The sequence below is a fragment of the Acromyrmex echinatior genome, chromosome 12 (assembly GCF_024713525.1).
Source record: "Acromyrmex echinatior isolate Ae372 chromosome 12, ASM2471352v2, whole genome shotgun sequence".
NCBI classification, from domain to species: Eukaryota; Metazoa; Arthropoda; class Insecta; order Hymenoptera; family Formicidae; genus Acromyrmex; species Acromyrmex echinatior.
In genome coordinates this window covers 8,026,793-8,041,033 of record NC_141863.1, presented here as the reverse complement: position 1 = coordinate 8,041,033, position 14,241 = coordinate 8,026,793, and the positions used below count along the sequence as shown (strand labels likewise).

Below are 14,241 nucleotides of genomic sequence, written 5' to 3'. Positions count from 1 at the left end.
AGAGTATTGGTAGGTAAAGAGAGTATGGAATTGAATTGAATTGGCAATTTAAAAGGTGAACAACTAAAACAGAATTAAAAGAAAAAACTATGAAAAAAACATCGCTTTGTTATAAGATGCAAGAGAGTTTTAAATAATAATTTTTAATAATCTTTAAACTTAAAATTTTGAGCAGCTTTTAAATGTAAGTAATAGTATAAATTTATGTCAAAATATTAATAATTTTTAAATTTATATCGCAAACCATCCCGATAATTTTTCATTACAGAAAAGCTTTAAATAAGATAAAAAAATGAGATAAGTGTATCAAATAAGATAAAATTAATATTGTGAATTAGTGGTACATTTAATTTTTTCTATTTAAATTAAATTCTTTCTTAATAAATTAGCAAATAAACGTCCTTTCATCAAAAGTAAATACCACTTATAAAAGAAACTTTATCTTTACTCTTTATTGATTTATTGTCATTCACAATTTAAAAATGTTAATTTACACAATTTTTTTATAAAGACAAAGCATAATGCGGAATGCAGATAAATTTTTCGGCGGACAGAATTTTTCTGCAATGGATCAAGCATTTTGGAGTTATAGTACTCTTTAACGATATTATTATATTTTCAACTCAAGCTTTAGCATTTGTATAAAGACTTTAATGGCAGATAGACTTCTTAGAAGTCTCGGTCTTGGCATTCGAGCTTTGTGAGGAGAACAAAGGATAAATGCATATCGGGTAATGTTCCCGAAACGGCATTCTTCAAATTCTAAATAAATTTATCCGACCTGCTATTCTTGTTTTGCGTACTTTATTATTTATTTATATGCACGCGCGCGCGCGCGCGCGTGTGTGCACGTGTGCGCGAATGTACGTATGTATGTATGATATATTCTTACAAATCTGCAGAAAATTGCTAATTGCAAATATCGAGCTAAAAACTACACGCGTGTAATGTTACCGTAGCAAGTGGTATATTGATTACACGTAATCGATAGTAAGGTACTCGTTAGTGGAAATAAGCGAGAAATAATGAATTGGATGCAAGCTCGTTAATTCTCTATTATCGACATCGCCTCGTCACAAATAACTGCCTTCCCTTCGTGACAGCAAATGGGTTCGGTGCTCTCCAAACCAGTGGATGTCCAAAGAGCCGTATTACACGATTTCATATATACAGCCACCTGTGGAAAAGCAAAAAGCTGAAATAACAAAACGCGTTGTTTCATTGCTGCGAAAATTACCATCTAAAAAAAAACATCAAGAGAGCGAAATAGTCAAAGTGATGCAATTATATTTTATTCGGAAAAATAAATTTTTATTACTTCCATTCGAAACTCCAGTCGCTTTTATGTATTACTTTTATGCTTACTTTTCCGTGTTACATGAAGACGAAAATTAAAGACATAGTTTAGGAGACAATTTTCTAGATTTTTAAATCAAAATTAATCTTACATATACATAATATAAAATGTTTTTATAATAAAATATGTATTGAGTGTATTACCTTCAAATTTTCGATATGGATATTCAGCTTCTCGCAAATCAGCATTGGTGCTTTATCTCGAACACTTTCAGCCTATATAAACATAGAAAATTAATTTTAATATTATTTTTTATTTTCATTACTCCTTTATTTTTTTCAATTAGCCACTAAAATATACATTATATCTGTTCTTTTTAACTAAAATTCTTGCATGGTTCATCTTTTTTTCCTTTTCTCTCCACGTTGAAGAGGAAAAGAGAAAAGAGTGCAAGAAGTTTAGCTAAAAAAAAAACAGACCTTCTGTTTGAAAATATAATATATTATTGCCGGTCTAAAATTATTTATACCCGTATCCTGATTGGAAAATAATTTTTTCCAATTAATGAAGAAATCATGTAACAGAAATATCCGAGAAATAATACAAACGAGTTTTCGTTATAAGTACTTACCAAGGCGATACATAATTGTTGACACTTTTCTGCGCCTTCTTGATCGCAAGTCACATTGAATTGTAATCTGTGTTCTATTATCGACTTCGTCCCCGGAACTGGAAACACTGCGCAACTACATGCATCCCCCGCGATTTCCTCTTGCCTGGTACAATTTCTTTTAAAATGCAATATTGCAATAATTATGAAATCGATTGCGAGACTAAAATATTACATTTCAAAGAAAATTAGATTTATGTGAACTATAATTTGACATTAATTATTTCAAAGAAAAAAGAGCGTACATTTTGACTAGTAACTTTGTAATCAAGAATGGTCAAGTGAGATCATTATTTCATTTGTGATCAATTGCATTACATTAATGCATCTATTTTGAACTTTTGAATATAATTATATTATAATTTAATTATATAAGAACTTTGAAATACAATTATAATTTATCTTTTCGTCAATGCATTTTTTCATTTTTTCACTATCATGTTTCACAAGTTTCCTGCTAAAAATGTGAAAGTGAAAGCAAGATAAAATCTGCAAAACTATTTTTCGTTATTTGAAGGGTAAGATTTTTGAGACATAACGAAAAATTCGCACAAGAATATAGAAACATTTACTGTTTAAAAGTCAATATAGCACCGAGATACATCGACGGAAGAATAATTGCATAATTATAGTATACAATTAATTAATATATAATATATAATTATGTATATATTATATATTATATATATTTATATATATTATATAATTTTATCATAGTTACAATATAACTATAATTAAAATTAGAACTTAATACATTAAGAAATTTACAATTAGTCTTTTGCAAGCAAAATATACTTAAATATACTTAAATATGATGTCATGTGTTATCTTACATCGTAAGAGGCAAGAGTGCCATCAGGAGAAGGAATCGTTCCGCTGTCTTCATTGCACACCTCAATTTACACCTCGCGTTCGAGATCGTTACGAATAAATCACGATTATCACGGACGATCGAGCTGCACGCAGCATATGTAGACTCGCGTAATCACTCCGCTTATCCTCTCTCCTCGTGCGTACATATATATATATATGTAAGTGCGCACGGTGGAATGCATGCGTAATCATGCGATACCATTGTTAGTCACAAGCTCTTCGCAATGGTTCGAATTTTACGTTGATATTCAAGCGCGACGTTCCTACAGAGATAATAACTGTCGCGATGCAATCTGAGAATACCATCGTCGAACGCATGCATTCACCGGTATTCGTTTCGTCAGCATAACGTTATCAGCCACGAAAAATATACGCGGAATTCTTTAATACGAGACCGATGTTGTTATCGATATTTATCGATCAATTCTTTTTTTTCCCCGTAACGTCTGCTTTCAAAATTACATATTTACTTGCATCTTTCGACGCCTTATTCTCCAAAAGGTTTCTTAACTCTCGAACTACTTGCCTCTCGAAAAATTTTCCCTAGGAGATTTTCCTGCAAACTGTACGTGTCCTCGAAATCTATTGATAAAATATAAATGTGATATAAATAAGTGAAATAACATCTGGAAACAGAAAATGATACGCTACTCTGCGAAAGGTTCCTTGATCTTCGATCGTTTTCTCTCGATTCCTCTCTCTAACTTTAGAACTACTTACTTCTCGAACAAGTTTTCCCTGGGAGATTTTCCAACAAATTGTGGTCTCAATATATAGATAGATGAAATACAAATACGATATAAATAAATGAAATATCATCTAGAAATAGAAACAGAAAATAATGCTAGGAATACTCATACAAGTGATGTTTTTATACATAACTAATTAGTATTTTATCACAGCTTTTAATGTACATTAACGTTTTGAACCGAATTTATCATAAATTTTACAGAAAATAAATATATATATATATTATATATATATATATATATATATATATATAATATAAAATATAAATATATACAATATAAATTTACAACATCAATGAAAAGTGTTTATATAACAGCATAAAACAGAAAACGTACGCTTATTTGCATATAATAATTTCCTCTCTGTACATATAAAGTTACGAGAGACTGAAATTATACATTTGAATTAATATTAAAAATACAAAATTTTATAGTTTTAAAACGATATACTTTTTGTATGGGAAATTCGGCTTCTGACAAAAAAGATTTGCACTGTTTCTTTTTTAGAAAAATGCATTTACAATCTTATTCCTAAAATCTCTTTATCTTAACTCAAATGTAATATTTTAAAAAGACATTCCACCTCTCTATTAGTTGATCTAATTTTTTTCGTGTTAAATAACAAAATATTAATTCTATTAAAATAAACTTATTAAAATGTACAATAATAAGATTAGAATTTAATTATTAAGATACAATTATAAGTGCTCACAAAATAGTGCAGATATTGTTTAGTAAATTAATTACCAAATTTAATTAATTGGAGCTTAACCGAGAAGTCTCCCATTATATTATTAAATTATATTTCGCAACATTCCGGACGAGAATGCAATGTGTAAGGAAAAAATAACAAAGAATGCACAATAAAATAATTAATATTACTAAATTACCAAAATTAATATACTACTTATTACGAAATTGTCAAAATTAATATTATTAATATTACTATCTAATTATAGCAATAAAATAATTCCGTTTTTTCTGTTTTATCTTTTCAGTATTGGCCAAGAAATTCTATTGTTTTCTCTTCTCGCGGTCATGGATCAGATGGTTCAGAAATGCAATCACGTGACCGGTGTATCGCCGTCTGCGCAACGTGTAATCATTCTACTAGTTCGATATATGCTCGTTTGTACCAATTGTGGATTAACTTAAGGGCCTCTTTCACCAATCTCGATTAACGCTAATCGATGGTTAACTCAATCACCATGATTGCCAATGTGAGAGATAAATACAGAGGAAGAAGAAAGTGGAAATTTCTAATACATTAAACTGCTGTTAATTAGCACTTCTACGAGTTAATCGTAGATTAATTTAATCAGAAGTTGGTGAAAGAGACCCAGCAAACAAGAATGGATTGAAATTTTTTTTCTATTCGAATGCGTATTTTATATATAAATAACGAATACTTTTTTTGGATTTAATTGGATTCAATTGGATTCAATTGGATTGAAAAACTACATTTCCTATTCAAAATTTTGAATTGGACTATAATATTCAATAGTATATCTATAATATTCATAGAAAAAGCTAATATTATTTTTAAATTGAAAGGTACCCAGCAAACGAGAATGGATTGAAATAAATTGAAATGGATTCAAATTTTCAGAAATATTGATTCACGAATGTTAAAATGAATGTTTTTCAATTCTGAATGCATTTTTATTCATTTATAGGAATTGCATGGAGCATATCTCTATAGAGCATATCTGCCTTTCAATCTAAAAATAATATTAGCTCTTTCGGTGCACACAAACATAATTGTGAATATACTGTTCAATTCAAAATTTTGAATAGGAAATGCAGTTTTCCAATTGCATCCAATTGAATCTAATTGAATCCAATTGAATCCAATTAAATCCAAAAAAAGTATTCGCTATTTGAAATACGCATTTGAATAGAAAAAAATTTCAATCCATTTTAATCCATTCTCGTTTGCTGGGCACAGAGATATTGCTCCATGCAATTCCTATAAATAAATAAAAATGCATTCAAGATTGAAAAGCATTCATTTTAACATTCGTGAATCAATATTTCTGAAAATCTGAATCCATTTCAATTCATTTCAATCCATTCTTATTTGCTGGGGGCCCTTAAATCTCGATTTAATTTTCTCTTCATCTTTTCTAGTTCCAAGAATTAGAAAAAAAAGAAGAGTAAATTAAACCAATTAATCCACATTGATAGAAATAGTGTTTCTATAGGAACACAATAGGGATGCATTCGGGGAGGCACTATCAGTACTATTTGTGTCATTCTATCTACATTGTTTATTATACGTAAAACAAAGATAAGTGACACAAATAGTGCTGATAGCGCGATTTTCGAATGCAGTCTAGGTAGAAACAGACCGTAATGATTTAGTACAGTTTAGTTGTACAGCCAGTCACGTGACAGGTATGACATACATTGCGTCTGACGTGTCACATGTCGTCTATTCTACTGACACCGACATGGCGTCCGTCATCAAAGGTGCGGCATTCACGGTATCGTTCTAAAACGCATGAAAATGCTTGCACGTATACTTGAAGGACGATATACATAACGCACTTAACATTAGACATTAGCACACTATCATTGAATCATACGCGTTTCCGCAGACACGGGCGAGATCTGGGGTAGATTGTTCGACCATCGTCCGTTCATCCAGGGGGAGGTCACGTTCTTTCTGCGAGAATTTCAGGTGAGCTCCTGCTAATCGCGGACTTGGTCATCGCCGCATGACAGCGACGTTACCTCGGCATCATCTTCATGCGATTAAACGAATTGGAATTTAAGTAGAGATATTCGATCGAGATGTAATTTAAATGCGCGGACATAACCTACAAGTTGTGAAGACTCAATTGTAAACAAAAATGTTAATGAAAGTTATGATTGCTCTTGTCTGCATGATAAAACGTTTTAATATTCTTTTTTTAAAAAGTTTCTTTTAGTTGTCAATTTATAAATCTTAAAATTTATTTTTATCTTAATCAGTATTTGTGGGCTCAGTGTGTATTTGCAAACTCAGATTTTTTTTATGTTGTTAAAAAATTGTTATATTCGCAACCTTACATAATTTTATGTTGCATGATCTTATTCCTTGAATTTTGATTTTAAAGATGAAAAAAAATTTACTTATATAAATTTTAAGCACAAATATATTAATTTAAAGTATACTGGACCTAATAATACCAATTAAGGAAATTTTCAGAGCAAATATCGATTAGAGTTAATTTAAATTTATATCATGACATCAGTATTATTTGTATTATTATAGAAATTATTGTATATCAAGTATTTAAACATTATATATATATATATATAAATGTACATAGTAATAAGTTTTCAATATAGAATGATTCTACAAGATTGCAATCGTTATTAGGAAAAAAGATCTGACAGGGAGGTAGAACGTCTGTTTAAAATACTAGAGTACACGACAGAACTGAAGGAGAGCCAGTTGGATCGCACTGAGCAGCTTGGCGATTGTCATTTACCTAGTCTCAAGGCAAATGTCGATGTCGCGCTGAGTATGTGCAACCGTGTTTTACAGAGGGAGGAAAATTTCGATAGTGTATGTATACCAGCTTTTGTATTTTTTATTTACCTCACGTGACATAAGAAACGATAAATTCATAGAAACTTTTTATAGGATAATGTTTTGAGTGAGAATAGATTGCTTAGGAAAAAGGAATGGGAGAAATTCATAAATGATATGAGCAATAAGTGTGAAAAGGTGGACCAGACTTTCCAGGAGAAAGAAAACGAAATACAGGAGTTCTATGTTGACTTAGAAAAGAAATTGCATATTACGCCATAACAATTATTTGTTAGTCTATCCGTGCATTACCTCTCCTAGAATATCTCAACGTTTAATAAAGACCTAATTATTTCCTTAAGATAGAGTGTATTAAATTTATTTAGATATGCCACTAGAGTCGATTGTAGATCCTACTATAATGATAAAACCATCTAAGAAATTGACAGATTTCATCTTATATGATGTAAAAGATACAGATGGTGCACCGGATGGCATCACGTTCTTGCACAGCAAATCGAAAAAATTCAAAAAAGAGAAGATTACAAATGCCACATTAAAAATCGAGGACCTCAAATGGCTGAACAAGTATCTGAAAGAGAACAGAAAAACTGCAACGAAAAAAATCTATCTGCACGAACTTTTCGATGATTCCGATGTAATATTACCGACGCCAAAAGAGACGCCACGAAATCCAGAATTGGAGGCCAGAATACAAAAATTAACGGCGCAACAAAACAACAGAGAATATCAGGCAATGACGAAAAGTATCGATTCTTCGCGGAAATTCCTACCGGAAGACAGTGTCGCGTATCAAAGTAAACAAAATATTTTTATATAATATTCTTAATCTATAAAATGCCTATAAAAGACAATTTAACGCGAGTTTCTAATATTATTTTATTTTGCAGTGAAGCAGATAAACAAGCAACTGATCGCCGTCGCGCAATTTATATTTTCTGTGATAGCTGGCTTCGCTTTTGGTTTCATTGGAGTAGAACTCATAGTCGGGGACCTAGATTTCGGGTTTAGATTACTCCTAGGTATAATTTGCGCGCTAATTATAGCGTTGGCCGAGATCTATTTTCTAGCTTTAAAATTAAATGAATACGGTTTCGATGTCACATCCAAATCGACAAAATCACATCAAGACTAACGTTCCAACTTTTCCAGCTCAGTCGTTCCATTAATGAATATATATATTATAGCAAAAATAGTCTTAAAATGCTAATATAAAGCAATACGCAAGCTACTTTTGCTAACTTTATATTGTACAAAAATTTTTTTAATGTACATCGCTTGCCTATGATTATACAATACAACATTCTTTAAAGACCAAATAAAACGAGATATTATGATATCATTGATTTATTATTACCAAAAAAATAAAAATCAATTTTAATTTTAAAATATGATAAAATATGATTATAAATAAATATTAATGTAAGAAATATTAATCTGATTAATATAATTGTGTACATGAATAATTAATGTCATGAGATATATATGTACAAAAATATATGCGAAAAGAGATATGTGTAAAAAGATCTAATAGTGTACTTCTACATTCGATTCCGAGTATATAAAAATATTTTTTTCTAAAATAAATTCTCATGATTTATTACAAATTTTGTGTCATTTGGCTGCATTTATTTGTTCTGCAATATAGACGCACGATCTTGATAGATAAATCTTGTTGATCTATGACAGTTTAAAAAATAAACCAAAATTTGTTAAATAATCGAAGTCTGTTGAAAGCAGAAATCTACGAATTCATCTCTTATTGTTCTCTTCACTGTCACTTTTCACACTGCTTTCACTTTTATCACTGTCTGAATGACAAGCACCATTCTCCTTGGTTTCACTCTCCTGTTCACTGCTCGACGAGTTCCCATTATCTCCCTTAGTTTCATCGCTATCCGAACAGGAGTCTGTGTCAGAGTCACTGTCGCTGTCTGAATCAGAACTGCTCTCTGAAGAACTACTGCTGTTGGATGGTTCTTTGGCCGCCATCATTTCTTTGAATTGCCGGACCGTGATCTTTCTAGGCATTATTTCTCGCAGAAACTCCAGCGTGTCGTTAGTCTGTACTACCTCTGCCAGGTGTTTATAATCCAGAGAAGGTCCCTTGTTGCTTTGCATGTGTGCTTCCTCTGTCAGATAATGTATGAAGAGTTCCTATGTGCAAAGTATTTTATAGAATATTGAACGCTAAATTAATAAGGCCTAATAATAATCAATTCATAGTTTAAAAGCAGAGGCTATGGCATAAAAGACTTAAGCAGTAAGCGAAGACTAGTAAGTAGAAATCTCACAGTAGAAATCGTTAGATAATTTAAACTGTAGCAAATCCAAAATGTTGATTTGATTATTGCTTAAATTTTTTGCATATTACAGGCGAGAAATAAATAAAATTATTAGTCTACTCACTTAAAAAAATTAATATTTATTCTGTTATGTTGATGTGAATATGATGATTATGATGTGAATAATACAGCTTAAATATTCAATATATAGTGACGCAAAAATTTTCTCTAGTGCGCCTAGCTGACGTAAATAGAATTAGCAATCAAACAGCTTAAATCAAACAGCGTAAATATTTTACATGTAACAGCCCATCAAAATTAATAAATAGTGGGTTGCAAAAATATGTTACTACTTTTTGTTGTGTGTAATGATTCTGTTCATGTTGTATAAAATCCCCAAATATTTTTGCATTTAAAATAAGATATACATTTGGTGTTAAAAAGAGAGAAAGCGAAGATGCTGAGTGCAAGCAACATAAACAGGGTCAATGTAAAATTTATAGTAATCCAAAAATGTATTTGATTATTTCCCCAAGGAGCCTAATTTAAAAAAAGTGAGAAATTGCTTTAAAAATGGGCAATTTCGCAATATATATGCGTGTTTGTTCAAAGCATTTTACATCTCAAGACTACTTTTCAGAAAGCAAATTAAAAAAATTAGTAATAAAAATTGTCTGTTACACCTATATTTATACATCTGCTGATATTCTTTTGAAATATTTTTATTTGAATAGTAATATATGAAAATATCTTTGCATGTTCTTCTAAATTGTTTTATTACTATTTATAGGCTGCTTTTTAAAGCAGACATAAGATAATTTACAACCACTTTAACTTGTCTGCTTACACTTTGCAAAATCTCGTCACTAAAAACGCTCGGGAAATCTTTGCGTCGCCAATTGGTCATTATTTATTTAATAAATTAATGAATCGTGATGGACCTTCTTTAGGAACATCCTCTCTAACCTCCAACCTTACCGTGGCTTTTGTGACCAAATACAAACCGTCCTGACCGACGGTATCGACGCTAGGCGAGCTCTTCATAATTGTCTTTACCCTCGAGATCGGCAGACGCAGCTCTTTCAGTTTCACGGAAGAACTTTGCGTGCTCATTGCGCGCACTTATTCTTGCCTTCTATTTTATTTATATACAAAAAACGCCGGCCGAACAAAAACAGCCGTATAGAACTGACATCAATTCCCACCAAATTCTACGATTTAAAGTGCAGCGATTAGTTCGGCGATGCTCCTTCGCGTTGTAGATGGCGCTAGTTTCGTTACGAAACTCGAACCAAAAAGTCGCAACAGAAAGGAAAACCATCCTTCAATACCATTCGGCTATATTCGGTTTACACACTTACACGCTTTAAGCGTTTATAAGCATTGCTTACATCATTCGCTTTGGCAATGTAAGCACTCAAAGATGCGTTCATGATGTCATCCGTGACGTCATACTCGTACTCACAAATATTTATTTCATCGAGGTAGTTTTCAGCAAAAGCGTGAACACAAATAAGCGCTTATTGGCCAAAATAAACGTGAGCATGTTCGATCCTAATCCTAATAGCAATCTAAAAAATGAAAAGTGAAAAATTTCTCCATTAAGTTCAATGATTAAAATTTTCACTTTTCACTTTCCATCCTAGAGATAAAGTTTCATGATTGATACCCTGGAGAGAAAAGGAAGAAAGATGAATTGGTTCAAAAGTTCAACCAAAAAGAACAGATCTAATATCTTGTTTTCCAGCAATTACACTATAGAAAGTGATTGGCTGTCACTTTTAGAGCGGTATTTATAAAGCAATATTCATAGATTGACCTCTTTGAGATAGTTTTAAATTTGTTGAAAAAAAATCCAATCTTACATTTAAATGAACTCATATTTTGGGAAAAAAACCGTTTCAGATGATTTTAAATATATAAAATCAAATTATAAATACCTTTATAGGATCTAATAGATTTGCTATTACAGAGAGAGAGAGAGAGAGAGAGAGAGAGAGAGAGAGAATCTCCAAATTGGAACACATCTCTACATTCGTAGTATCATCGATATTTTGTGAATTTAAGAAGCATCACAATAAAATTCTCGCATAAATACTCGCTGCTAAGCAAATTACATTTAAAACGTGGCGATAGTTCTCTTAGAAATACAAACAAAAAAAATAAATATATCATAAAAAATTATTCTTAAAATGCAATAACATTGAAAAAAATCTTCAATATCTATTCGGAAACAATTTTACCTCTATAATAAAATTCTCCTCTTGACATTTTCCCCCACTGCTCCATCTATTTGCCATGAATAAAATCGTAGAATAAGGAAACAAATAAAAACAGACAATATAAAATAAGAGCAAAAATCAAGGGGAGATTCTACAGTAGGAGGATGATTTGTTTTATCAATTCCAGAATAAAAGAATTCTATACTATATAACCAGTATTATTCCGACATTCGTACAGATATAAGAATATTTTACAAAGCGCGATAACGATAGAATTCTATAACTAAATAACTGATATTAATACCGGCGCATAATGTAGTAATGTATGTCAGCAGCATTATAGGTAGAATGGACAATATCAAATGAGTTTTATGAAGTATTTCGATACCTGAAATAAGAATAACAATCAACTTATCTAAAACAATAAAAAGAAAAGAGATAGATGGTATTATTTGAACTTTTCTTAACTTACTTGCGTAGCCGAGAAACGTTATGTAAATATAATAACCGATAGATATAAACCAAAAAGTATTCCCAATGAATCGCCCCCAAAATGTATCATTGTTTATGAGACCTGTAAAAGTGAAATGCATTAAATAATATTCGATGGTGCATCTTTGATACAAAATATATGTGAAATCCAACCATTATATAGAAATAATTGTAAAATGTGAAGTATAACTAATGGAGGAAACACTGCATTTAAGTGGATGTCGAATGCATAGCCCCATTCAACGTCTTGTGTTCTGTCTATCCTGAGATATCGATTTGTTATAAACCTATAAATGAATATATAGAATTAAAAATTGAAGATAAACTTGAGCTAACTTTAATTGATTAATTTTAATTTCTACTAATATGAATTAATTTTAATCTCGATTTAATTTACTCTTCAACTTTTTCTCTAATTCTTAAAATTAAAGATGAAGAATAAGTTGAATTGAGATTAAAATTAGTCTACATTCACAGACTTATATAAATAGACTGCTGACTCAATTTGATAGAAAGAGATAAACCTGATTTCGAGCTGTCTGTTTTAGTTCCCATATGCTTATGTACGCATCCTGTCTATGAGTATCATGTAAATTTATCCATGTAATTTATACATGTGTGAGTAAGAAAACTCAAATATAGCGCTGCCCAGCGCTGTCTTCAAACATGGAGGTGAAGTTGGCAGTCTATTTATAAAAGTCTGTGTCTACATTGATAGAAACAGGTATTAGAACTAGAAAAAAATTAATTAAATTGAGATTAAAGTTATTCTACATTAGTAGAAATGGATAAGTTGATTTTAGAGAATTAATTAATATCTCTTATACAAAAAGTACAATCATAAAAAAGCAGTATAACTTTACAATTAGCTTACCAAAATATCGTTGCTATTAACAATCCAACAACTAGATAATCAATGAACATCATATAAAGCAACAACTTCGTGAATTGAAATATTCTTAAATTCAGCATCAATCCTAAACCGATAGTAGATATGCAGAAACAACCCATGACCAATACTAAAAATGCAGGGTCGTCTCTTGCAAAATGCGATTTTGTTTCTGCAAAAATCCAATGGAGAAATCATAAGACTAGAATATATGCTATTAATATATCTGGTATATCAGTATGTAACGTACGTTTTCTGTTTTGGAAGTTTCTATATACTTTTTGTGGCGCTACAAATAGATAGATCATCTGCCACATAGCAAATTCAAAATCCATCTGTTCAAACTTCAGCAATTTTCTCAGATATTTGTAGCTTTTTGTCGCCGCTCCCATACAATTATGTCTGCAATATAACAAGTCATTTAATCAAGTCACTTTACTTTTTTTTTTACCTTGAAGCAAAGTGATAAACTATAATTATAAAAATTCTAAAATGCATGCAATATGAAATCAAGTCATTTTGTGAAAAGACAATAGAGTTAAATGGAACGGAAAGTGGATACGTTAATATTTAAATTATAAATTACAAAAAAAAAACTGAGGCGATGCATAACGATCCGTAACGTTACCTGTAAACGATCGGCATCGGCAACGAGGACGAGAATTCTGTTGGAACGGGTGAGTGACACCGACTCGTTGGCGGCGACGTGGAATACTTCATTTTTGATCCTTTTGACAGCTCGTACCTCGCGCAATCACTTTCGATAGATAAGCATAACCCCTAATAAATTAAATTCTCTCGCGACACGGTTTCAGGTTATGTTTGCGTATTATTCACTATTTTATTATGACAAATGACAAGTCCCAAAACGCCTACTGTGAATTTACGCCCTCTCGAGGCAAATATCAAAATCACAGCACGCTCGATAATAAACGCAATAAAATGATAAAAAAAGTTTTAAAATAAGTATATGAAACTCAGTAAATTATTGTCGAATATATTAAATAATTAATAAATGTTTGCGAAGTAATCTCGGGATAATCATAGATTGCAAAATTAATGTCGCATTACAAGCACGAATCTTAAAACTCGGATAGCAATATCAACTAATTCTGCAATTATTGAACTTAATATATATAACGTATAATTTTCTAATTTATTTTATTTTTATCATAAATGTATATTCTTTAATTTACTATAGCATAATGAATGTGCGTGTGTGA

General features: G+C 31.0%; 6 protein-coding genes and 1 long non-coding RNA gene across 10 annotated transcripts in view; 4 read left to right on the top strand and 3 right to left on the bottom strand.

Annotated features, from left to right (window-relative positions):
* Positions 1-6,273, top strand: part of LOC147907791 (uncharacterized) — a 117,262-nt gene extending 110,989 nt beyond the window's left edge. For both annotated transcript variants that reach the window (XM_087411949.1, XM_087411947.1), the window contains 2 exons: positions 4,588-4,687; positions 5,924-6,273. The gene's annotated coding sequence lies outside the window, so the exon portion shown is untranslated. The remainder of the gene's footprint in view (positions 1-4,587; positions 4,688-5,923) is intronic.
* LOC105145182 (hypothetical protein) lies at positions 788-3,166 on the bottom strand. The gene is made up of 4 exons (XM_011054580.2): positions 2,801-3,166; positions 1,929-2,085; positions 1,501-1,572; positions 788-1,177 (listed from the first exon to the last, which is right to left on the bottom strand). The coding sequence occupies exons 1-4, from the start codon at positions 2,851-2,853 to the stop codon at positions 1,046-1,048; spliced, it is 414 nt and encodes a 137-aa protein (XP_011052882.1). The 5' UTR covers positions 2,854-3,166; the 3' UTR covers positions 788-1,045.
* Positions 5,941-7,470, top strand: Muted (biogenesis of lysosome-related organelles complex 1 subunit 5). The gene is made up of 4 exons (XM_087411945.1): positions 5,941-6,061; positions 6,190-6,272; positions 6,957-7,145; positions 7,224-7,470. The coding sequence occupies exons 1-4, from the start codon at positions 5,989-5,991 to the stop codon at positions 7,389-7,391; spliced, it is 513 nt and encodes a 170-aa protein (XP_087268071.1). The 5' UTR covers positions 5,941-5,988; the 3' UTR covers positions 7,392-7,470.
* A 27-nt stretch (positions 7,471-7,497) lies between these two features.
* LOC105145181 (vacuolar ATPase assembly protein VMA12) lies at positions 7,498-8,467 on the top strand. Its single transcript, XM_011054579.2, has 2 exons — positions 7,498-7,927; positions 8,021-8,467. The coding sequence occupies exons 1-2, from the start codon at positions 7,498-7,500 to the stop codon at positions 8,263-8,265; spliced, it is 675 nt and encodes a 224-aa protein (XP_011052881.1). The 3' UTR covers positions 8,266-8,467.
* Positions 8,462-10,654, bottom strand: Chrac-16 (chromatin accessibility complex protein 1). 2 transcript variants are annotated; one of them, XM_011054587.2, is made up of 2 exons: positions 10,394-10,654; positions 8,462-9,287 (listed from the first exon to the last, which is right to left on the bottom strand). In XM_011054587.2, the coding sequence occupies exons 1-2, from the start codon at positions 10,526-10,528 to the stop codon at positions 8,883-8,885; spliced, it is 540 nt and encodes a 179-aa protein (XP_011052889.1). In that variant the 5' UTR covers positions 10,529-10,654; the 3' UTR covers positions 8,462-8,882. The 2 variants fall into 2 exon arrangements, with proteins under 2 accessions (XP_011052889.1, XP_087268070.1); XM_087411944.1 differs by lacking the exon at positions 10,394-10,654 and adding an exon at positions 10,263-10,381.
* A 159-nt stretch (positions 10,655-10,813) lies between these two features.
* On the top strand, positions 10,814-12,072 carry LOC105145187 (uncharacterized). Of its 2 annotated transcripts, none has more exons than XR_015546961.1 (3): positions 10,814-10,953; positions 11,062-11,204; positions 11,392-12,072. It is a non-coding gene; the product is annotated as an uncharacterized LOC105145187 (long non-coding RNA). The 2 variants fall into 2 exon arrangements; XR_846051.2 differs by having other exon boundaries at positions 11,388-12,072.
* On the bottom strand, positions 11,835-13,930 carry Unc50 (Unc50 RNA binding protein). Its single transcript, XM_011054588.2, has 6 exons — positions 13,647-13,930; positions 13,269-13,420; positions 13,004-13,190; positions 12,283-12,416; positions 12,110-12,211; positions 11,835-12,025 (listed from the first exon to the last, which is right to left on the bottom strand). The coding sequence occupies exons 1-6, from the start codon at positions 13,736-13,738 to the stop codon at positions 11,889-11,891; spliced, it is 804 nt and encodes a 267-aa protein (XP_011052890.1). The 5' UTR covers positions 13,739-13,930; the 3' UTR covers positions 11,835-11,888.
* Positions 13,931-14,241: the final 311 nt, after the last annotated feature.